General features: G+C 40.4%; 1 protein-coding gene across 6 annotated transcripts in view; it reads right to left on the bottom strand.

The window, feature by feature from the left end:
* Positions 1–24,599, bottom strand: part of LOC124012361 (HMG box transcription factor BBX-like) — a 43,265-nt gene extending 18,666 nt beyond the window's left edge. For 3 of the 6 annotated variants that reach the window (XM_046325943.1, XM_046325906.1, XM_046325949.1), the window contains exons 1-4: positions 24,468–24,599; positions 22,467–22,548; positions 3,617–3,779; positions 2,226–2,480 (exon numbers count right to left, since the gene is read on the bottom strand). In XM_046325943.1, coding sequence (XP_046181899.1) covers positions 2,226–2,480; positions 3,617–3,766 — 405 coding nt within the window. In that variant the 5' untranslated portion in view covers positions 3,767–3,779; positions 22,467–22,548; positions 24,468–24,599. Of the gene's footprint in view, positions 1–2,225; positions 2,481–3,616; positions 3,780–22,466; positions 22,549–23,300; positions 23,731–23,885; positions 24,142–24,467 lie in introns of those variants that run through there. The other 3 variants (XM_046325932.1, XM_046325915.1, XM_046325922.1) reach the window with 3 other exon arrangements.
* Positions 24,600–25,993: the final 1,394 nt, after the last annotated feature.

Genomic DNA, 25,993 nt, shown 5'->3' on the forward strand with positions numbered 1-25,993 from the left:
TACTGTGTGATTGTGCACATGGATTGGATGTTTACTAACACGATAGTTAAACTTTGTTGACTATAACGTTATGGTGACAAAAATGTAGGCGGTGTAGCGGTTATGGTATGAAGGTTTGGCTTGGGGAAGTTTTTGTGACTGATCACAGACAGCTGTTGTGTTGTGCACTGAAGTCCACAAGCAATGGGAAAAGGTAAGAGAAGAGTGTATAATTTCTTTTCGCATCTATGCAATGAGCTAAGTGATGATGCTGTATGTGGCTGCTATGAAAGTGAACTGTGTGTAGAGGTGATCAGGGGTGTATTCATTCTAACGATTCTGTTGAAAAATATGGAAGCAAATGGAATGAAATGTGGAGGGATCTACCTGAATTTGTTTTAGTTCCAAAACGTAACTAGTTGGACTAGCGATTACACCCCAGATCAGCCAAGAGTATGAAAGGTGGTATTAAATGTGTCACTGTCTGTCACCTTAATTACTCCCAATTTCTCTCGACTGGTGTACCTGTTACAAATGTTCCTTTGTAGGCTAGTTTGTAGCAACCTCATGACTGGTATGGTGCAAATTTGAGTATCATGTAGTAGCCTAAACCTATCGATGCTACATTGAGCTGGGTGAATGGAATATAAATGCCAGCCATCCAATATGCTGTAATAGAAATAAGATCATGCTCATAAAAAACAAAAACAATCGTCCTCCCTAATCTTAAAAGTCACCGACCGCCACTGCTGAAGAAGTGTTACATAACAGAACTTCCATATTTTGCTGGACTTCATTTGCATAGAGACAATCCAAAACAAGCTACGGTAGACTCATTCAGTAGTGTGCATACATTGTCGCTTTAGTTTCATGACCGATAAAAGGTACTAGAAAGATAGATAATGCATGTCTTACATATCTTAGTATGGCTACAACACTCCAGTTTCAAATGAGTTTGATTGTGATCCTGTGTTGTAACTCTTGATCAGCTTCAGGGTTAATTCTATCTGAATTCTAAATCAAATGATATTGTTTGCTTAGAGAAACAGTAAGGGGTGAACGCTAACATGCTGACCACACCGCTCGTGTCATATGCGCAGCAAAATAAATGTACACATATGCTTACACGTACAATCATTGCACCCACACTGCTTGCGCACATCACTGAGAGTCTGCGTAGACAGGCGCTAAAATAGAACTTGGTTCTATTTGTGACGCTTCACAAGCTGCAAGTCCCACCTCTCCCTTCTCCTCATTGGTTTTTAGGAGCATATACCCACGTGGGTGATTGAAAGATGAACTGAGGTCCACACTCTAGTTCAGTTGGTGGTAATGCACCTAAAAGTTGGTTGCAGGGCTTCCCGAGTGACGCAGTGGTCTAGCTGTGATTCTGGGTTCGAGTCCAGGCTCTGTCGCAGTCGGCCGCGACCAGGAGGCCCATGGGGCGGCGCACAATTGGCCCAGCGTCGTCCGGGTTAGGGAGATACACTTGTCTCATCGCGCACTAGCGACTCCTGTGGCGGACCGTGCGTAGTGCACGCTGACACGGTCGCCAGGTGTGACACATTGGTGGGGCTTGATTCTGGGTTGGAAGGGAATTGTGTCAAGAAGCAGTGCGATTTGGTTGGGTTGTGTGTCGGGGGACGCATGGCTCTCGGCCTTCGCCTATCCAGAGTCCATACGGGAGTTGCAGCGATGAAACAAGACTAACTACTACCAATTGGACACCACAAAATTGGGGAGTAAAAAAAGGGGTGAAAAATACAAAAAAAAATTAACAATTGGTTGCCAACCGCCATATAAAGTCCAAAGAAGAAGAAGCCAGAAAGAAATTATCTAGAAACAAACTCTGTTTACCCTTTTATCTGTGGATTAATTGTCAGAGTGGAGTACCTTGTGCATTTCATGTAAAATAACAACCCAATGTTTAAATCCCAGGAAAAACTAGCTAGCAACAGCAAGCTAGCTAGCTAAATCGCCATAAATGTTTAATGCTTTTTGACTTGTCTCCAACATTAATATAGTTGTGTCCTGATCGCATCTGATGTGGATGGACAAAATCAACATATGCGCAATGGTGAGCGAGCGGTCTGGTCAGCATGCATCTTAAGAAAATGTTCACTTAGTCATCATGCATTGATATCACGGGGAGACTAAGTGAACATTTTACTGAATTGGTTAGAATTCGCCCCTAAGAGAATAAGAGACGTTTAACAATTCCAGGACGGGATTTTGGTGATGCTCACCTCCTTGGCCATGTCAGTGTACTTCTGTTTCTCTTTGGGCTCCAGCACGGCCCACCAATCAGCCAGGATCTTGGTGGCACCGCGGTTGTCCAGTCGAGGGTGTTCCTGCCTCACCAGCGATCGGTGGCGCTTGCAGAAAAGCAGGAAGGCATTCATGGGCCGGCGGGCCCGCTGCTCTGAAGAGTCCTCTTCCCCCTCCGGGGGCCCCCCGCATGGCACCTTCGGCCCCCGGGTCTCCCTAACCAACAATGGCTCCTGTGGACAGACGCATCAGTGATAGATGTTTTAATCTACATCATCACTACCCCCACCACCATTATTATCACAACAATGGTTATTGCTTGATATCAATTTGGAAGTAATTCAGAAATGTGTTTTATACTGAACAAAAATATCAAAACAATTTTCATTTTAGTCAATTAAGAGTAAGGCATATGGATTTCACATGACTGGGCAGGAGTGCAGCCATAGCTGGGCATAGGCCCACCCACTGGGGAGCCAGGCCCAGCCAATCGGAATTAGTTTTTCCCCCCACAAAAGGGCATCATTACAGACAGAAATACTCCTCAGCATCCCCCCAAACCCCCCTCAGACGATCCCACAGGTGAACAAGTCGGATGTGGAGGTTCTGGGCTGGCATGGTTACATGTGGTCTGCGGTTGCTAGGCCGGTTAGGTGTATTGCCAAATACTCTAAAACCACATTGGAGGCAGCTTATGGTAGAGAAATTAACATTAAATTCTCTGGCAACAGCTCTGGTGGACATTTCTGCAGTCAGCATGCCAATTGCCCGCTACCTCAAAACTTGAGACATCTGTGGCATTGTGTTGTGTGGCATACTCCACATTTTAAAGTGCATTGTCCCCACCACAAGGTGCACCTGTGTAATAAGCATGCGGTTTAATCAGCTTCTTGATATGCCATACCTGTCAGGGATGTAAACACATTTGTGCACAACATTTGAGAAAAACATATCATAACATAAAACATAACATATTATATCATAGAAAATGAAAGTGAATACTTCTAGACTACATACTTAGTTATCAAAATGATGTGTGTTTTAGAAATTCAAATGTTCAAATCATATTTTCAACATGGTATTTCTGCACCCACAGCCAGGCAGGGAGAGATACTTCATAGAGGGGGTAAAGTGCCCTTGGCTGGTGGTTCTATACTGAAGTGAGAGGTCACTGCATAATATACAGTGAACTAACAATAGACTGTCGTAAATGTTTGATGGGGCAATAGGCAAGTGGGAATGCAGCAAGAGATGTCCAGAGTTATGTTCAGTAGAAACCCGAAACTATCCATCTAAACTTGCCCAATAGGAAATGCTCTTTCATTTCAAAACATACATACTGAACGCAACACCTGCAAAAGACAGTCACCTTCTCTAGTTCTTCTTCGTCCTCCTCTTCCTCCTCCGAAAAGTCCAGGGCCTTCTTGGAGAGTAGCGGGTGCCATTGTAGACACTTGCGCTTGGGACGCTTGCAGCTCACCTCCACCGGAGGCTCCTTACCCCTTCCTCCACCTTTCATGGCGCTGCCGAGCCTGGAGAGGGCAGAAAGGGAGTTCACTCAGAAACATCTAGACGCTGATCTTTTTTGCTTTTCCCCCACTAATAGGATTGGGTAAGCTGATCCTAGATCTTTGCAAATAAATTAATTAAAAATCCTACAATGTGATTTTCTGGATTTTTCCCCCTCATTTCATCTGTCATAGTTGAAGTGTACCTATGATGAAAATTACAGACCTCTCATCTTTTTAAGTTTCAGAACTTGCACAATTGGTGGCTGACTAAATACTTTTTTGCCTCACTGTATACACGGGTTGGGCAGGTTATTATAAAGGAAAACAATACATTTAAACCAATTCTTGTGCAATTTATATTGATAGGCTAACATTGAGGTTTTTCTTTCATTATTTTTAGGCTGTCTGGCATTAGTGCGAAAGCTTTCTGTAAAGCCTAAATGTTACGCACGCCAAAACCGCGAAATGCTTTTGGGAACGGGCAGAAAAAAATAGATCCACTAAGGAAAAATTACAATGTCTGAGTTTAATTCAATAAGAAAATAGCTGCGAAATGGGAGAGTTGAAAATAAAGAGCCAGAAAAGTAATGTTTGGGAAAGAGTTGGTGGTGGCAAAAGAGGATGATGGCAGTGCATATGTTATGTGTGATTGTGAGGTGCTATACAAATTCGACAGTCACCAGGCGATGACTTCAAATAAGCTGATGGCATGTCAAGGTTACTGTTGCATACTGTTCAGATGGGTTAAATGGAAACTGAAATCTGGACACTGACTGTAGGTCTATAACCTCTCACAGTCTTAATATTAACTCCTGCAGAATTAAGCATTTCTTGCAGTAAAATTCTACACCAAAATGTACATTTTGACTAGAGGAGTGGAGATTTGAGTTCTCCTTCAGGATCTTGAGATAATGTGAATGCGCAGTTAGATACCCTCTGTAGAGGTGCTATCTTTACCAGCATCATAAAACTGATAGTAGCCCATTTCCACCACATCATCAATGCATGCAAGCCGAACTGACATCTTATCAGAATGTTGGGTCACAGCTTTCTATTTCTTTTCAACCGGTCAAACTGATGTCATTTGGAAAATGTATGAAAAAAGTATGAAAATGTATGCACTCTCTACTGCAAGTCACTCCGAGTAAGAGTGTGCTAAATGACTAAAATGCTCTACCAACTTAACCACATGGGACTTCTTCTAGAGCATCATATGACAGAAGAGAAGCTGCATGTATCTAATTATAGGAAATTGATAAACAAATATCCTACCAAAATGTCGGAAATAAGCAGAAACATACAGGACCGGTCGAGAGTTAGGACACCTACTCATTTTTCCATTGTAGAATAATAGTGAAGACATCGAAACTATGAAATGACACATGGAAACATGTAGTAACCAACAAATTGAAATATATTTTATATTTGAGATTCTTCATAGTAGCCACCCTTTGCCTTGATGACAGCTTTGCATTCTCTAAACCAGCTTCATAAGGGAGTCTTACCTGGAATGAATTTTAATTAACAGGTGTGCCTTGTTAAAAGTTAATTTGTAGAATTTCTTTCCTTAAATGTGTTCAAATAAGCAAAGAGAAACGACAGTCCATCATTACTTTAAGACATGAAGGTTAGTCAATCCGGAATATTTCCAAGAACTTTGAGTTTCTTCAAATGTAGTCGCAAAACCCATCAAGCATTATGACGAAACTGGCTCTCACGAGGACCGCCACAGGAAAGGAAGACCCAGAGTTATCTCTGCTGCATAAGATAAGTTCATTAGAATTACCAGCCTCAGAAATCGGCAATTAACTGCACCTCATATTGCAGCCCAAATAAATGCTTAACAAAGTTAAAGTAACAGACACATCAACATCAACTGTTCAGAGGAGACTGTGTGAATCAGGCCTTCATGGTCAAATTGCTGCAAAGAAACCACTAGGACAACAATAAGAATAAACTCACTTGGGCCAAGAAACATGAGCAATGGATATTAGAAGACTGTTGGAAATCTGTCTTTTGGTCTGATGAGTCCAAATTGGAGATTTTTGGTTCCAACCACCATGTATTTGTGACGCAGAGTAGGTGAAAGGATGATCTCCGCATGTGTTGTTCCCACCGTGAAGAATGAAGGAGGTGGTGTGATGGTGCTTTGCTGGTGACACTGATTTATTTAGAATTCAAGGCACACAATCAGCATGGCTACCACAGCATTCTGCAGCAATGCTCCATCCCATCTGGTTTGCGGTTAGTGGGACTATCAATTGTTTTTCAACAGGACAAAGACCCAAAACATACCTCCAGGCTGTGTAGGGGCTATTTGACCAAGAAGGAGAGCGATGGGGTGCTGCATCAGATTACCTGGCCTCCACAATCACCCAACCTCAACCCAATTGAGGATGGTTTGGGATGAGTTGGACCGCAAAGTGAAGGAAAAGCAGCCAGCAAATGCTCAGAATATGTGGGAAGTCCTTCAAGGCTGCTGGAAAAGCAATCCAGGTGACTACCTCATGAAGCTGGTTGAGAGAATGCCAAGAGTGTGCAAAGCTGTCATCAAGGCGAAGGGTGGCTACTTTGAAGGATCTAAAATATGTTGATTTGTTAAACACTTTTTTGGTTACTACATGATTCCATCTATGACTGTAGTCTACAGTGCATGGTCTATATTTTCAGGTTAGGGTCAAGTGCTGGCCTTTGATTTTCACTTTATCACATATAGTCGGGTGGTTACGGATGGGTTAATAGCAATTGCGGGCGGGTACCGGGTGAACAAACAGCTGACCGAACCACCACTGACGCACACACGCACTTCATTGCCAAGTGGCACTGTGAGAACTAAGATAGCAGTTTGTGTATCTGCTTGGTTGAGGGAAACCAATGACCTGAAACACCCATTTCAGACATCAATCCAATGACATCAAATATGAAAGAATGCTACCGTATATAAACGGTAGCATTCTCATATGAATCGAATTTTGGTTCACATTCTGTAGAAAAAAAACTTCACCTAAGCATGAAAATGTATTCACTAGAAGGTGCTATATTTAATAATTCCTCCTGCAGGTATGTAGTAGTAGATGGATCAAACTTCATAAGTAAAAATAAGTAGTGTTTTTGGATGAATGGTTTACATGCTCAGAGGTTGGAAACATTAATTATATAATACTACCTAATTAACCTTAAAAAGAAAACATTTGGGGGGGGGTTATACTTTATCTTACTGTATCTTACTAAACTATTGCAGGTATTTGTAAGTCATAATCTTAAAAAAACAAGAGGAAATCAAAATTGTTACATGTGCAGTGCCTTCAGAAAGTATTCCTACCCCTCGACTTTTTCCACATTTTGTTGTGTTACAGCCTGAACTTAAACATGATCAAATAGATATTTGTCGTCACTGGCCAACACACAATACCCCTAATGTCAAAGTGGAATTATGTTTTCAGGTTTTGGGGGGGAATTAAAAATTAAAACCCCTTTGTTATGACAAGCCTAAATTAGTTCAGGAGTAAAAAGGTGCTTAACAAGTGAAATAATTGGTTGCATGATCTCACTCTGTGTGCAATAGTGTTTAACATGATTTTTGAATGACTACCTCATTCATCATTCATTATCTGTAAGATACCGGAGTCGAGCAGTGAATTTCAAAGACAGATTCAACCACAAAGAACAGGGAAGTTTACCAATGCTTCGTAAAGAAAGGCACATGGGTAAAAAAAGCAAGTAGACATTGAATATCCTTTTGAGCATGGTAAAGTTATTATTAATGACATTTTATATCAATACACCCATTCACTATAAATATACAGGCGTCCTTCCTAACTCAATTGCCGGAGAGGAAGGAAACCGCTCAGGGATTTCACCATGAGGCCAATGGTGACATTAAAACAGTTACAGTTTAATGGCTGTGATGGGAGATAACTGAGGGTGGATCAACAACATTGTAGTTACTCCACAATACTAACCTTAATGACAGAGTGAAAAAAAGGAAGCCTATACAGAATAAAAAAATATTCCAAAACATGCATCCTGTTTGCAATAAGGCACCAAGATAAAAAAAGCGTACAAAGCATTGTGTGGCAAATAAAACATCACTAAGTATCACTTCATATTTTAAAGCATGGTGATGGCTGGATCATGCAATGATGGATATGCTTGTCATTGGAAAGGACTGGGGAGTTTTTTAGGATAAAAATAAACTGAAAATCCTAGAGGAAAACCTGGTTCAGTCTGCTTTCCAACAGACAGTGGAAGACAAATTCACCTTTCAGCAGGACAATAACCTAGAACACAAGGGCAAATATACACTGGAGTTGCTTACCAAGATGACATTGAATGTTCCTCAGTAGCCTAGTTACAGTTTTGATCTAATTATGCTTGAAAAATCAATGGCAAGATTTGAAAATGTCTGTCTAGCAATGATCAACAACCACCTTGACAGAGCTAGAAGATTTTTTAAAGAAGAAATTAGCAAATATTGTACAATCGAGGTGTGCAAAGCTCTTAAGAGATTTACCCAAAAACATAGAAATCAGAATGTTTCAGATTAAAATAACATGCTGTACAATGTGTTATTAAATGTACTATCTATAAGCTTCTGCTGCACTATACTACAATCGTACAGATTCTAGTTTCCACCTCCATCCTTTGCCTATACTAACAGTATTGCAAATTTGTTTGGTTCCTAATGTTAACAAAAAGCTGTCTGTGTCATGAGATTTTTATGATGCTTTATTATAAATAACTACACAATTGGTGACTTATTTTTTAATATATGGTATTGTTGTCAGTTTTAATTTAGAAATGACCAGTGATCCATATTTCAGATGAAATAGTTTATTACCAATTCTTAAACAAGGCTAACCCTCTTCTGCACTATGCATAATTCCTAAATATATGCCTAAATAACATAACCAAAATAAAAATAAATTCTGAACTATGTGGACTGCAGGAATAAATGTGGTACCTACAGAGAACAAGCATCTGTGAAACTGCAACTGTAGTGTCAAGACATTATGTGGGAATTCCTGAGTTCAACAGCAGATAAACCATAGAAGATAATACTCTGAAACAGTCTTTTGCCCATCCCCGGGCAGGCTTGGGTAGAACAGGCATTTGTCCTTGTATTTATTCCCTGTAAACAAAAAAACTCAAGAGGTTTCACTGCACCAAGAGCCCAGCGTCGAGCCTTCTTGTGAGCAAACTAATTTATAATGTCTTTAAAGATGACATTTTCTAGCTAACTGGTTTTCAATTGGAAGGATGGCAAGGCTGTTCAACCCGTCTTGGCACATTGTACATCTTAGATAGTTCTTTATAGGTTTCAGCTTATTGAAGACATGTTCACCTCCATTAACTGTTACAGGCATTGTACAGAAGATTTGCAGTGTAATGCACACTTCTCCAAAAAAAGGCTCTATAGCTGCATCTTGTGGATGGCATTTAGGAGCTCTAAAGGAGAAAGACCATCTGAAAAAGTGGCACCATAATGTCTTTAGATGTCATACTTCATTTTCAAATCCATCTGGGAGATATTTGGAGTACTTGTTTCTCAATTCGTGGAAAGATACACAAGATACACATTTTCCTAAATGTAAGTATTGGTGAAACTCCTCGCATGTAGCTGCAATCGTGTGGAGCCCAATGTCCACATTTCTGATTATACTATCCAGAGCCACATAAAACAGTGTGTTACAAAATCCAGTGTCTGACATCTGTTCATTTGCTGTCATCTTCAGTCTCATCAGGGAAACATAATGTTTTTCTGGTGGTTCCTCTGTTCACTGTGAAGCTGAGTAGATCCACCCATTTCATTTGCCACCATGGAGGCTTCTGCCAGAACAGTGTCCCATTGATTATGCAGAGCCTGTATTTCTTCCTGTAGTGCCTTAATGTGAGCTGCTTCAGTGTCCAGAGAAATAATTCCTGACTGAAGAATTAGGCTTCTAATTCTCAATATACTGCAAAACTTTTACGCAGAAAGTGAGCAGGAAGATTGCCTTGAAAGACATGAAGTAGCTTTTCAGACCTTTTGCTTCGTTTGTCAGGCAGCAAGAAGCATGTCTAGGGCCTTGATGATCGACAGTAATGAGTTGCCACTAGTTGGACCACAGCAGTATGCTCACTCCATTGCGTGTCTGAAAGGCGGTTAAGACAGCAGACAGTATTTTCCTTGAGAATGGCCCATCACTCTGGTCTGGCACTGAACAGATTGTGAAGATGATTCAAAAGTTGATACTTCTGGGCACGACTGAGCTGCATGTACACCCACAAGAATAAGAGTATGGGAGGCACAAGGTGAGTATGTGGCCAGTGGATTATTTTGCAGTATGTGTGCTTGAACTCCCTTCACTTTTCCTGACATATTTGCACAATTATCATAGCAGATTGCCATGGTCAGGGCTGTCAATACCAGGCCCTTCCAATGCACTCAAAATCATTTCAGAAATTTCACTGCCTGTCTTTCTAGCAATGTCTTCAAATTCAAGAAAACACTCAATTATTTTCCATTTACCTGTTCCCTGAACTTTACCTTTGTGTACATGTCTCACCAATAATACATTTTGCTCAGTATGGGAAATGTCTGGAGTTGCATCACATATAACCGAGTAATAGTTTGCATCTTTTCTGACTAGATTTCTTTCTGCAGCTGACTGTCTATACCTCTAGCTGTTGTTATGGTATGCTTGTTGTTATGGTATGCTGCAGATGTTTTAATTTCTAGTAACAGTTCATGCTCTGGTAGTTTGCCATACATTCTCCTCCATTTCACTGATGATATCTTATAGCCATCCTTAATATTCGGAGAACTGGGTGATGGTTTACTTTGCTCATGAGAAAAAAAGAATACATGAAAAGTAATATGCCTTTACACTCTTAATATAAATAAGGCAGTCTCTTTGCAACATCTCTCCGTTTTCTGACTTACTGTAGTGTAAATAGTTTTTCCTGAAAGACATCTGCATCGGTCTTTCTTTCATTTTCTGGAAACCCAATTTTGTTTTTTGAGGGGGGCATAGTGGTCATCTCTTGTGAATGCTTAGGCTACATCCCGGAGCAACTGTCTGATCAGCTGTATTTTTTTGGGACCAAACATGTACTTTATGGGGCGGGGGGGGGGGGGGGGGACGACAAACGGGATGGTTGGGTAGAGATGCCTGATCAGATTATGGTTATATGTTTTAATTTTCATCAGAGATTTTTTTGTCTATCAGGATAGGGCCCCATGAATCATTCATGTTTTCCCCCACAATGACACCCTTGGCTGTAATCTTCACTGCCAGAGGTGATTTTAACATTTCCAAATTCCAGCCATAAATGTGTATTCACAACATTTGTTTTCAACAGAGAACTCATAGATTTTGGTTTTAGTTGAATCCACAGTTTAGCTAGCAAGAGCAATATGGAAAGCTAGCATCAATGTAGCTCTACAAGTGTTTTCATGTTTGGTTGTTGGGATTGTTGTTTTAGTCCGACAATCGGGATGCAATGGGTTTATGTCAATTTTTCAATGTTATATGTAGTTTCCTTCCTAAAGAGACAAAGGTCGCTTCAGTGTTCAAGCTAAAGTTGAAACTAGGGATGCACGATATATCAGTGAACATATCAGAATCGGACCATATTAGCTAAAAATGCCAGCATTGGTATCGGCCGATGTCTAGTTTAACTTCTCTAGGGTAGGGGGCAGCATTTGGAATTTTGGATGAAAAGCATGCCCAAATTAAACTGCCTTCTAACTCAGACCCAGAAGATAGGATATGCATATAATTGGTAATTTGGATAGAAAACACTCTACAGTTTCCAAAACTATTAAAATAGTGTCTGTGAGTATAACAGAACTGATTTGGCAGGCGAAAACCTCAAAGACCCATTCAGGAAGTAGGATTTTTTTTAAAGAACGTTTTCTATTCAATGCCATTACAGTATCCATTGACTTAGGACTCAAATGGCAGTTCCTATGCCTTCCACTAGATGTCAACAACCTTTAGAAATGGTTTCAGGCTAGTATTCTGAAAAATGAGGGAGTAAGAGCAGTTCAAATGAGTGGACACTGCCGTGTCACAGAGCTTTTTCATGCGCGCGACCGAGAGTGCCTTTCTTGTTTACCTTTTATATTGATGATGTACGTTATTGTCCGGTTGAAATATGATCGATTATTTAGGCTAAAAACAACCTGAGGATTGATTATGAACATCGTTTGAAATGTTTCTACGAACTTCACGGATACTATTTTGATTAATTGTCTGCCTGTTGTGACTGCGTTTGAGCCTGTGGATTACTGAAGAAAACGCGCAAACAAAACGGACGTTTTTGGATATTGTGGTAGCAGAATCAGAATTAGTTAGGTAACATTGATAAATAAGATGTTTTAATCATATAATCATGCTTACGTGAGATAATGGTCATTAGAATGTCTTCTTAATGATAATACTGTTGGCAGTTTTCAGTTATCCCCTCTCTCCTAGGGCTCAGTTACTTGGGGCCCAGAGAGGGGAGAGGTCAGGTTTGTCTTATCTGTGAATGTGTCTGTAACTATTCCTAAACCATGTGAAGGGATGGTGTGATTAATGGGGAACCAGTTAGTTGGCTCCACAATGTCTGTGAGCCAGTCACTCCTCTCCGTAAGCTTGTCCAGGAGGGGTTGTATTTTTGATGGGAGTATCTAGAATTGACATTTGATATATGCTATTGGATGAGGTAATGTTTTGGTCCTAAGTGGTACCAAGAACGAGATAAGAACTTTGTTTAGGAGACCAAGCTGAACAATAATTTATAGCTGATGCCATCTAGCTATGGGATACTCCGCTTTCAAGTAAATCTTCCTTTGTGTAATGTTCCTAAGAGCTGTTATTTGTCATGTGAGTTGAGATGCTATAAATGATACTAAGAACTGTTTTGTAAGCACTCTCAGAGAATTAATTTATAGACACCGAATTGATCTGAGAGTCACAGGGCTATGGTGAAGCTCATATAATTAAAGATGGACTTTATAATAACTCTGACTACATATACATTTAAGTCATTTAGCAGACGCTCTAGTGGTCAGAGGTTTGTTGTGGTTTGCTCTCTCATGATTTGGTAATACAGGAAATTTCCACAACAATATAAAGAGACTATCGAACAAAAGGAACATTTATTGAATAAATTAATGTCTTCTGTGTGCAACCATATGAAGATCATCAAAGGTCAGTGATTCATTTTCTCTCTATTTCTGACTTGTGTAACTCTTCTTCTTGGCTGGTTACTGTTTGTAATGATTTGTCTGATGGGCTATATTCTCAAATAATCGTAAGGTATGCTTTCGCCGTAAAGCATTATTGAAATCTGACACAGTGGTAGATTCACAAGAAGTTAATCTTTAAACCTATGTAAAGTAGTTGATTCTTTTCTGAATTGTTATAATGAGCATTTATGTATTTGACTTTGGCGCTCTGCAATCTCACTGGATGTTGGCCAGGTGGGACGCGATTGTCCCACATACCCTAGAGAGGTTAACACTGATGTGAAAAAAAATGTCAAAGCTGACTTGCATACCTATATAAACGTAGGTACATGACGTAATGACGCCACGTAAAATGTTGCACTACACGTGCAAAACAGCATTCCTAACCTAGAGCCCACAATGTCTGCTGTGTGGATTGAGCAGTCAACAAGTTGAGCAGTCATTTGAAAGAGTAAGAACATTTCAGCGTGACAACTCAAAGACGAAATCCATTAACGCCAGGATAATGGAATTCATTGCCCTTGACAATCAACCGTTCTCTGTCGTGGGTGATGTTGGCTTTCGCGACTGTTCGAGCACTGGTACACACCAACTTTACCAAGTGCACTATTGTTCAGATGTTGCACTACCGGAGTTACACAGTAATAGCATCACTGCTATTAGCTCATAACATACTATGGAATGTCGTTTGGGTCTTTGCGTGTCAAAAAAAGATACACGTCAAATAACACTTTCACAATAACACTATTTGACACGTTAAGTAAACTTTTAATTTAACACGTCAAATAACACAGTTCTATTATAGAAGGTTGTGTGTTCGGAATTTGCACGTGCAAGCCAAGCGCCAGTAGCACTGTCAAAGCTGTACAAAAAAAGTCTGCAAACAAGCAAACACCGGCCACAAATGATGTGTTTACAATGCCGCAATGGTAATAAAGCATTATTTGCTCGACCGCAACTTCTGGGGTAGCTAGCTAACTTTATCTTGGTACCTAGCTAGCACCAATACAACCAGCCTGAAAACAATGATGAGTATAAACTTCCCGAATCTTAGCAATGATTTAGGAATCCTTGTGAGTAACTACACTGCTCAAAAAAAATAAAAGGGAACACTTAAACAACACAATGTAACTCCAAGTCAATCACACTTCTGTGAAATCAAACTGTCCACATAGGAAGCAACACTGATTGACAATAAATTTCACATGCTGTTGTGCAAATGGAATAGACAACAGGTGGAAATTATAGGCAAGATACCCCCAATAAAGGAGTGGTTCTGCAGGTGGGGACCACAGACCACTTCTCAGTTCCTATGCTTCCTGGCTGATGTTTTGGTCACTTTTGAATGCTGGCGGTGCTTTCTCACTAGTGGTAGCATGAGACAGAGTCTACAACCCACACAAGTGCCTCAGGTAGTGCAGCTCATCCAGGATGGCACATCAATGCAAGCTGTGGCAAGAAGGTTTGCTGTGTACGTCAGCGTAGTGTCCAGAGCATGGAGGCGCTACCAGGAGACAGGCCAGTACATCAGGAGACATGGAGGAGGCCGTAGGAGGGCAACAACCCATCAGCAGGACCGCTACCTCCGCCTTTGTGCAAGGAGGAGCAGGAGGAGCACTGCCATAGCCCTGCAAAATGACCTCCAGCAGGCCACAAATGTGCATGTGTGCTCAAATGGTCAGAAACAGACTCCATGAGGGTGGTATGAGGGCCTGACGTCCACAGGTGGGGGTTGTGCATACATTGGCAAATTCGCCACTGGCACCCTGTGCTCTTCACAGATGAAAGCAGGTTCACACTGAGCAGGTGACAGACGTGACAGTCTGGAGACGCCGTGGAGAACGTTCTGCTGCCTGCAACATCCTCCAGCATGACCGGTTGGTGGTGGGTCAGTTATGGTGTGGGGTGGCATTTCTTTGTGGGGCCGCACAGCCCTCCATGTGCTCGCCAGAGGTAGCCTGACTGCCATTAGGTACCCCTTGTGAGACCATATGCTGGTGTGGTTGGCCCTGGGTTCCTCCTAATGCAAGACAATGCTAGACCTCATGTGGCTGGAGTGTGTCAGCAGTTCCTGCAAGAGGAAGGCATTGATGCTATGGACTGGCTCGCCCGTTCCCCAGACATGAATCAAATTGAGCGCATCTGGGACATCATGTCTCGCTCCATCCACCAACGCCACGTTGCACCACAGACTGTCCAGGAGTTGGCAGATGCTTTAGTCCAGGTCCGGGAGGAGATCCCTCAGGAGACCATCCGCCACCTCACCAGGAGCATGCCCAGGCGTTGTAGGGAAGTCATACAGGCACGTGAAGGCCACACACACTAATGAGCCTCATTTTGACTTGTTTTAAGGACATTACATCAAAGTTGGATCAGCCTGTAGTGTGGTTTTCCACTTTAATTTTGAGTGTATCTCCAAATCCAGACCTCCATGGGTTGATCAATTTGATTTCCATTGATAATTTTTGTGCGATTTTGTTGTTAGCACATTCAACTATGTAAAGAAAAAAGTATTTAATAAGAATATTTCATTCATTCAGATCTAGGATGTGTTATTTTAGTGTTCCCTTTATTTTTTTGAGCAGTGTATTAGCTAGGTAACTACTACTTGTTGTTCGCCTATTGAAATTGAACTTCAGTTCATGAAAATAAATAGCTAGCCAGCTACTTAACCCTGTTGCCCAAAGCTAACATTATATGAAGCTAGCCACAATAGTGGAATTTGTGGTTAGCCTTCAAAATAAAAGTACCTCTTTGAAAGTGATGCAGAAGGTTACAATTGGTGAAATCATGCCATATTTAGACTAGATCATGTTAAATAAGGTTGGAATGTGAAATGGGGTATCAGTCTACTCGGTGACACACACAGACAGAACAACTGTTTAGAGTTTATGCAAATATTAGCATTGTAGCTCTTATCGCGGGACTGTGACGGTGGGAAATCACCTCCCCAGTCAGCCTATTGTATGTATTGACATTCATATTGCTTTCTACAGCTTTACCTAAAGATTGGGGATCAATGAAATGTGGTATCAGTTTACTCAATACCCAAGATATTTTTTCCCAATGTCCTCAGAGTTACCAGACTCGAAAACATCCATGTAGTATTGTTTTTCCTTGGGAATAGTGTTCAATAAACATAGATTGACAATAAATGTAGCTTAATTCAGTTTTTCGAGAGTTTTGCAATAAGAGCTACGATGCTAATGTTCTCTGGGTGTCACTGAGTAGACTGATACCCCATGTCATTGATCCAAAATCCATAGGCAAGGCTGTACAGTGAAATAATTGTGCCCCCAATGCAATTCTAAAGTATAATACATCCGGTGTGATTTCAACAGATTTTTGGAAAATTAATGATCTATTCTATTATGGCATAATTCTACCATATGTATTCATTTGCATCACAGTCATTGACAAAATTTTATTTTGAAGGCTAACCGCAAAGTCCACTATTGTGACTAATCCTTATTGTGGATAGTTAATTAGTGATTACCATTCTGTTACACATTCGAAACCCAACCCACGCTTAAACAACTAGAATAGGTCACTTTCAATATAAAAAAAAAGGTCTTAACGGCCTGGTTAAGAGGAAAAGAGTCTATACAGACCTTAAGAAATTAAAGGCTGACATTGTGTTCTTACAAGAAACACAACTTATAGCAAGTAAACATTAGAAATTAAAGAGGAAATGGGTGGGACAACGTTTTGCATCCTCTCACATTTGATGAATAGACATCCTTTTGTATCAGCAGGTTTGTTTTGGTGCAGGAGCATATATATTTGGAGTCTTGGACCCAATTGAATATTTATGTTCCTAACTTCGATGACCATATGTTTATTCAGAACGTATGTATTCCTTCAGATTGCTCAAGCACCACCAGGCTGGCTACTGGCTGAAGGAGATGTAAATGTTTGTTTAGATAGAGTTCTTGTTATGTACTCTGATAACCCCTCTCCTACCAAAGCCGCCAAGTTCACCCTGTCATTCATAAAGGATCTCAATTCACTAGACGTCTGGAGACAGATGCACCCACAGGATAGGGACTACTCTTTTCATTAACACCCACACATGCATATAAACTTTTTCTGCAATCAAAAACTTTTTCATAAAGATACCGAATACCTCCCCAGGTAGCTTAGTAACCATTCTCCTCTGGTATTATCAATCTCCATCCCTACCAAGGTAAATGGAGTATATAGATGGAAACTATATTATTCTCTCCTGAAACAACCTGAATTTTGTACATTCAAAGAGCAGATCAATATTCTTACTTTGACAAACAAACCCTCTGCTCCTGACAGGTTCGTTCTTTGAGATGCATTGAAAGCCTATCTGACGGGATAAAGCATTGCCTATACTAAAGGGTTGAAGAGAAAAGGGGCCGAACTAAAATGTCCTTGAATCTTAAAATGCTATACATTTTTTTCTTCCACACAGGCTCTTGGTAAATAAAAAACTGAAACATAATACCTGGAACACGTATAAAGATGAGAGGGTCATTACTAAATCAAAGCAGTGTTGCTACAAATTTGGAGAAAGCACACAATACACAATTATTGGCATAGCAACTGAAAGCGGAGGAAAGTAAGAGGACAATTAATGCTATGGAAACTCTTACTAAACTCTAATATCTTTCAACCCTACTGAAATTAATGATAGTATTTCTTAAAAGTATGAGGACCTCTATACAGCCCCATCAAGCAATGATCTATCAGAGATGCCTTCCCCCCCAGAGTTCCATAAATGTAAAGGACCTGTTGGTACCCTACCTTATGGAAGTACTTTTAAAAAGTTGGGGAGGACAACTGCTTTCCAGAGTAACTCTCAAAAGCTGTGATTACAGTAATTCACAAGAAAGGGGAAAAACCTGCTAAAGTGCACCTCCTATAGACCACTGCCTCTCCTTAATACAGACTGTAAACTGACACCATGATGCTATCTAAAAGAATGGAGTCATTGCTCCCTCTGCTGGCCAACCCAGATCAGAATGGCTTCATAATTCATCTCAGAAGGTTCTTTGATATAATTCACCTTGCTAACAAAAACAAAATACCTAGTGTCGCCCTCTCCCTCAATCCCAAAAAGACCTTTGATAGGGTGGAATGGCCATATCACTTTCGCGTTTTGTAAGGTTAATGTCACTTTGGTATATTGTTGTCTAATGTATATTTTTGGGTTTAGGAAAAAAAAGTGGAAAAGTATATAAAGAAACTGCATGATCAATTACACAGGCACACCTTCTGCTGGGGACAATACAAGTCCACTCAAATGTGCAGTTTTGTCACACAATACAATGCCAAAGATGTCTCAAGTTGAGGGAGCGTGCAATTGCCATGCTGACTGCAGGAATGTCCAGACCACAACCGCAGACCACGTGTAACCACGCCAGCCCAGGACCACCAAATCCAGCTTCTTCACCTGCGGGATTGTCTGAGACCAGCCACCTGGACAGCTGATGAAACTGTGGGTTTGCACAACTGAAGAATCTCTGCACAAACTGTCAGACAGTCTCAGGGAAGCTCATCTGTGTGCTCGTCATCCTAACCAGGATAGGATCTTAACCTGACTGCAGATTGGCGTCGTAACTGACTTCAGTGGACAAATCGCTCACCTTCGATGGCCTCTGGCATGCTGGAGAAGTGTGCTCATCACAGATGAATCCCGGTTTCAACTGTACTGGGTAGATGGCAAACAGCATGTATGGCTTCTTGTGGGCAAGCGGCTTGCTGATGTCAACGTTGTGAACAAAGCGCACCATGGTGGCGGTGGGGTTATGGTATGGGCAGGCATAAGCTACGGACAACGAACAAAATTGCATTTTATCAATGGAAATTTAAATGCACAGAGATACTGTGACGAGATGCTGAGGCCCATTGTCGTGCCATTCATCCGCCACCATCACCTTATGTTTCAGCAAAATAATGCACACCCCTTGTCACAAGGATCTGTACATAATTTCTGGAAGCTGAAAATGTCCCAAGTCTTCTGTGGCCTGCATACTCACTAGACAATGTGCATGTTTGGGATGCTCTGGATTGACGTATACAACAGCGTGTTCCAGTTCCCGCAACTTTGCACAGCCATTGAAAAAGAGTGGGTCAGCAAACCACAAGCCACAATCAACAGCCTGATCAACTCTGTGAAGGAGATGTGTTGCACTGCATGACGCAAATTGTGGTCACACCAAATACTGTCTGGTTTTCTGATCCACTCCCCTACATTTTTCCTAAGAAATAAAACACGTTCCTTCTTCAGAAGTTCCAGCTAGGCAGGCTAACATTAGTTAGCTAATTTATTTTCTAGCTATCATACAGTAGGCGTATATTAATAATTATATAGTTAATAGAAGTAGACATGCAATCATAATTGACTGTAGAGCATATAAAGCAACCACAAGCTAAAGGTGAGTAAAAACACAATCATCGAGGGATGACGAATTTCCAGCCATGGGCAGTCCGTTTAAAAATTGTTCCTTCCTCCCTCGCCCTGCAAATGTATACTCGTCAGACGTCATCAGAAGTGTCTACTTAATTTGAGGGCTGCGGGGAGAGGGCGTGTCTGTTAAGTGTTTGGAATGCAGCCAAAGTCTTCACTATATTCCTTAAACAATGCTTTGGTTCTATATTGCTCACATAATTTCTATTTGGCACAGAATTGAAAAACAATTTAACTGGGAATCAAAATGGCATGCCTTACGAACTGGAGGGTGGCTTTTTGCATCCCCCAATTGTCGATATCATGGCCTGTAACGGTTTGAGAAAATTCCAAAATTTGAAAGATCAAGTGCTTTCAGAAAGTATTCAGTCCCCTTCACCTTTTCCACAGTGTTATATTACAGCCATATTCTAAAATGTATTTAATTGTTTTTTTTTACACCCCCCCCTCAATCTACACACAATACCACCAGAATGATGAAGCAAGAACAGTTCTTTTTTAAGTTTGCAAATGTATTGAATATAAAACAGATATCACATTGATATCACATTAACATAAGTATTCAGATCCTTTGTTCAGTACTTTGTTGAAGCACCTTTTGCACCTTCTCCCATTCTTCTCTGCAGATCCTCTCAAGCTCTATCAGGTTGGATGGCGAGGGTCGCTGCACAGCTATTTACAGGTCTCTCCAGAGATGATCAAGTCCGGGCTCTGGCTGGGCCACTCAAGGACATTCAGAGACTTGTTCCGAAGCCACTACTGCATTATCTTGCCCCAGTCCGAGGTCCTGAGCGCTCTGGAGCAGGTTACCATCAAGGATCTCTCAGTACTTTTCTCTGTTCATCTTTCCCTCGATCCCAATTATTCTCCCAGTCCCTGCCACTGAAAAACATCCCCACAGCATGATGCTGCCACCACCATGCTTTACGATAGGGATGGTGACAGGTTTCCTCCAGACATGACGCCTGGCATTCAGGCCTAAGTGTTCAATCTTGGTTTCATCAGACCAGAGAATCTTGTTTCTCATGGTCTGAGAGTCCTTTAGGTGCCTTTTGCAAACTTCAAGCAGGCTGTTATGTGCCTTTTACTGAGGAGTGGCTTTCATCTAGCCACGAAGTCCTGATTGATGGAGTGCTGTAGAGATGGTTGTCCTTCTGGAAAGTTCTCCTATCTTCACAGAGAAACTCAGGTGCTATGGCAGAGTGACCATCGGGTTTTTGGTCACCTCCATGACCAAGGCCCTTCTCCCCCGATTGCTCAGTTTGGCCAGGCTGCTAGCTCAAGGTTCCACACTTCTTCCATTTAAGAATGGAGGAGGCCACTGTGTTCTTGGGGACCTTCAATGCTGCAGACATTTTTTGGTACCCTTCCCCAGATCTGTGCCTCGACACAATCCTGTCTTGGCGCTCTATGGACAATTCCTTCGACCTCATGGCTTGTTTTTTTGCTGATATGCACAGTCAACTATGGGACCTTATATAGACAGGTGTGTGACTTTCAATCAATTGAATTTACCACAGGTGGACTCCAATCAAGTTGTAGAAACATCAAGGATGATCAATGGAAACAGAATGCACCTGAGCTAAATTTCAAGTGTCATAGCAAAGGGACTGAATACTTTTTTTCTCTCTTTAATACATTTGCAAACATTTCTAAAAACATTTTTTCCCTTGTAATTATGGGGTATCATGTGTAGATTGATGAGAAATGTTTTATTTAATACATTTTAGAATACATCTATCGTAACAAAATGTGGAGAAAGTGAAGTGGTCTGAATAGTTTCCGAATGCACTGTACATGCAACTCATTCTTTTATACTGTATTTTCTCACCGTCCTTACATATTTTATTAATCACATGTTCTTGTGTTAGGTATTTGAACATTACAATGTTTAAATACCTATCACATACATTTAGTAGTGACAGGATGCATTTGAAACTTCACGTGCAGTAAAACGTTTATGACTACAACTATTTTAACGATTTGAGTGGAACATTTTTTACACAAAAAACAACAATACTGAGTAATGAAAAAGAAAGCACTTCTAATAACCTAATTCACACCAGTCTGAAATTGCAGGATAACCTTTCTTTCACATTGATTTCGACAAAAAATGTAATGGATTGGTGTTTCAGCATTGACTCAATTAAGATTTCGTTGTTCGCTGGGATATCCACCTGTGACTTGCACACAGTTACAAGCCTGGCTTGAGTTAGCAGCAGGTACAGGATCAATATTCACCTCCCTAAAATGGATGAAACCTGAGTTGGAATGTGAAGCTAACTAAAGCTGGCTAGCTTTAGAAATCCTCCATAGATTTAGCTAGCGTCATTGTATACCCCTCAAGTCTTTGATAGCACCTTGATTAATTTCTCGGACATCATGGACCGTGATGCGAGTGGTGTAACAAGGTGATAAAATAAACAAATAAATGACATTTGCCATTAACAAAAATGATTTGAGCGCTAGTAAGCCAGACAGACAAAATTGTCTAAATGTGCAATATTATCCCCCATTATACTGTAATTGACATTTGTCTCTATTTGCAGGCGGAAAATGTGACATGTAACATCTTTAACTTTGTCAAGAAAAACTCAGAGCTCTATGAGGGGTGTGCTATGGGGAAAGCATGCATAGCGTGCATACACACCTGACACCGAGTCACAGTTTCCCAGTTGGTGAAACAGCTAGCTAGTGTGCACAGGTTATGCAACTAGGAATCACTCAAATAAAGTAATTCATTCATTTTGAAACGTATCCTAATCATTTTAATTAAAAGGGTACATCTCAGTCACTGATACAAATATCTACATAAAACCATAGAAATGGTTATTGTGCTTTTGCTAGATGTTATCAAATCAGGGATGGCAATCAATTATGTAATGTATGCATCATGAGAGCTATGCTTGTTAATGTAAGGATATAATAACATGGGGCTTCATGGCATATCAATGAGTAGATACCATGGGCCATTAATAACAAAAATTGGTCAACAAAAGACAATAATCCTTGACTTTGAAAATATGGGATGGATTGCAGGCATACTTACTTAGGCACAGACTATGGAAATGTTGTATCTGAAAGATGAAGATGAATCTGTCAGTCAGGCTGTTTCATGCGATGATGATGACCTATAAAATACAAGACACTTCTCTCAGTCAAGCGATTCATTTGCAATGCTTGGTTAATGCACCAAACAACCACAGAGGCTAGCGTTCTAGTTTTATTCTTCAGCGGGCATAGTAAACATGCGTATTAATCATCACAATAACTTAAAACGTGTATATAGTCAAGTATTCGATATGTGATAAAACTATGGTGGGACATTATTTGTTGTTGATGAAGTAGTGTCGATCCTAAATTCGTGCAACCTATCGGACATAAATGCACTTCCAGCAACGTTGACAACTATGGAGTAATTAACGTTCAGTACACAATAAAATATGCTATATCTAGTAGATATAGATCAGTAGAGATTATATACTACAGTATTGCAGCGTTTGTTTTCAGGTAAAACCGGTGCTGCCTGCAAACCCGATTAAGCTGTCACGGAATCAATAAAAGTGTACCCACGGTAAACATTCTATGAACATCAATTTATACTAATTATATTTTGTTGATCTAGCCCAACGTTCTTTATGTTAAGCTCAAATGTGCATATTCGTGCAAAATGTCGATCTAAGGTCTGACATGACAGACAAGCGAATGAGAGTCCATCTTGCTTTGGTGAAAATGAAAATATCACTCCTGTCAAACTCATATGCATTCATTGAAAAAGGTATTCCACATGTACAAATCGCCACCTTCCATTACTTAAACTAGGGATTTTCCGTCCAGAAAATTGCGGCAAACCGTTTGATGTGCATGGTCTCCCATTTCCTACCAGTTATTAGGAATAAAAGTAGCTTGTTAGCTTGCTAGCTCTCAAACGCGAATGGCTCCAGTCCGTCCGCTGAATGTGTCATTATGCAAAACCTGCAATGGGTCCAAAAGCCCACGAGCCACGAAGTGACAAGCATCCATGGAATTGTAAGCAAACTTCAATCATTTGATGGTTTTCACGCATTCGAACACTGCCATAATTCGCTTAGTAACAATGTAGCCGTGCATTTAATGGGGGAAGTGCTCCAGCTTAGCCATGTCGTACATGTTGTCTCAGGCTTTTGCATAGTCGATTTTTTAAATATTTTTTTTACAGAACAGTGACTTAAAATGTACACCAAACGCATTCGATTAATGGAATTCACGATTAAAACAACAACTTTATAAATGAAATCCCCTAATGACAAACAATAATTCACGAAAAACAAAAAAAAGCTCCACGCTGACCACTTCCAGAGCAGCGATAACCAGCACAGATCTCACACTGGATGACTGAGTCATTTTGGGGAAAACGACAGGGATATTTATAAGGGATAAAATACCAACACGTTCTCTGTCATGACGGCATATACATATTAAAACATACCTCTGATACCCAGCTCGAATACAAGGGCCCTCTCATCCCCATCAGCGTCCTTCTTAAAACTTATTGACACATAACAGTTCGGCACTGGCTGTACAATAACACAAATAGGAACACTTCACCGGATGAACGCTACAGTCAGCGCGAGGCTCAACACTACAAATAAGATACATTATCATTTACATTAGGTCGCAGTACTTTCGTTTTCCTCGGACAAATGTATACTCGTGTCTAATCTACCCTCCCCCGTTCGCAAAGTATTCTTGCGAAGCCTTGTGCAGTAGGCTATGATGTTCATAGCCAGTACTGACTGGCCTAGCCATTTCATCATAAACTATTCAGATTCTGGCCTTACATCACACATATTTTAAACAAACTTTGTTCTTGCAACATTTTTGAAACAGGTCACTGAAAATATGTGACTGTAGAGAAACTGATGACTGTTTAAGCAAAAAGCCATGCCTGTGTCTCAGTCGTGTGTGACTACTTAATATTAGCTTCCTGGGTGTTGCGTTACTGTAGGGATCGGAGTGTTTGGAAAATAAAGTGTAAAAAAAAATAAAGTAAAAGTATGCCAGCACTCACCCGCAACAGGCCACTCAGAATGTAAAGCAAGCTAAATAAGTAAATGGTGGTGCCACAACTGAGCCGTTGTCCACCTCATTCACCTTCTCTTAGTGTGCTTCTTTGATCAGAACAGTTTTTGCAACACACGGTACTGTACATGCAAAGTGAAAATATCCTTACCATGTAAGGCTGGTCGTGATTGGACGATAGTTTGAAAGACAGCCCAAAACAACCACACAGAGAGACCATTACATTTGTGTATTGTTCTGAGACAGCAAGATTAATATAACGTCTTCATAATGTTCAGGACATGTACAGTTACACTGCATAACCAGGTACTGTAGAGCGATAAAAAAAATGCACAGAAGGCCATACTTTTAAATGCAGATGTAATCCGATTTTAAATTAAATGTACACCGTATAAGCATGAATAACGGCACATACAAATTGACAGTACAGGCAGCTATTGTGTTTCATGGAATAAGCCTTTCAAGTCACATGTTTATTTGCAATCATTAATTTAATGAAAAAAGTACAAGTTTCCCTTTCAGACATGAATTCTCCATGCAGTGCTTTCAGAAAGAATTCACACCCATTTACGTTTTACACATTTTGTATTACAAGATGGTCTTAACATGGATTCAATTATCTTTTTTTTGTCAACAATCTACACAAAATACTCTGTAATGTCTAAGTGGATTAAAAATTCTATCATTTGTAAAAAAAAAAGTAATGAAAATTAAAACACTATATCTTGATTAGATAAGTATTCAACCCCCGAGCCAATACATGTTAGAATGACCTTTGGCAGCGATTACAGCTGTGAGTCTTTCTGGCCAAGTCTCTGAGCTTTACACACCTGGATTGTACGATATTTTCAAATTATTCTTTTGAAAAGTCTTCAAGCTCTGTCAAGTTGGTTGTTGATCATTGCTATACAGCCATTTTCAAGTCTTGATTTTCAAGCCAATTTAACATTTACATTTAAGTCATTTAGCAGACGCTCTTATATTGCAAAACTGTAACCAAGGCCACTCGGAACATTCCATTTTGTCTTGGTAGGCAACTCCAGTGTATATTTGGCCTTGTGTTTTAGATTATTGTCCTGCTAAAAGGTAAATTTTTCTCTCAGTGTCTTTTGGAAAGCATATTGAAACAGGTTTTCCTTGAGGATTTTGCCGTTGCTTTGCTCTATTCTGTTTCTTTTTATCCTAAAAAAATCCCTAGTCCATGCCGATGACAAGCATACCCATAACATGATGCAGCCACCACCAATACAAATACAAAACCAGTTATTGAGTGTAAGGGGGCAATAACTTTTTCACACAGGGGCATTCGGTGTTGCATAACATTGTTAATTATATAAATGAAATAAGTATCAATATGTTGTGTTATTTGTTCACTCAGGTTCCCTTTATCTAAAATTAGGTTTGATTGAAGATCTGATAACATTCAGTGTCCAAAATATGCAAAAAATTTAGTTAATCATGAAGGGGTAAATACTCACAGCACTGTACTGTATATACCCACTCACTCACACACAC

Source organism: Oncorhynchus gorbuscha, linkage group LG02, assembly GCF_021184085.1.
Source record: "Oncorhynchus gorbuscha isolate QuinsamMale2020 ecotype Even-year linkage group LG02, OgorEven_v1.0, whole genome shotgun sequence".
Lineage (NCBI taxonomy): Eukaryota > Metazoa > Chordata > Actinopteri > Salmoniformes > Salmonidae > Oncorhynchus > Oncorhynchus gorbuscha.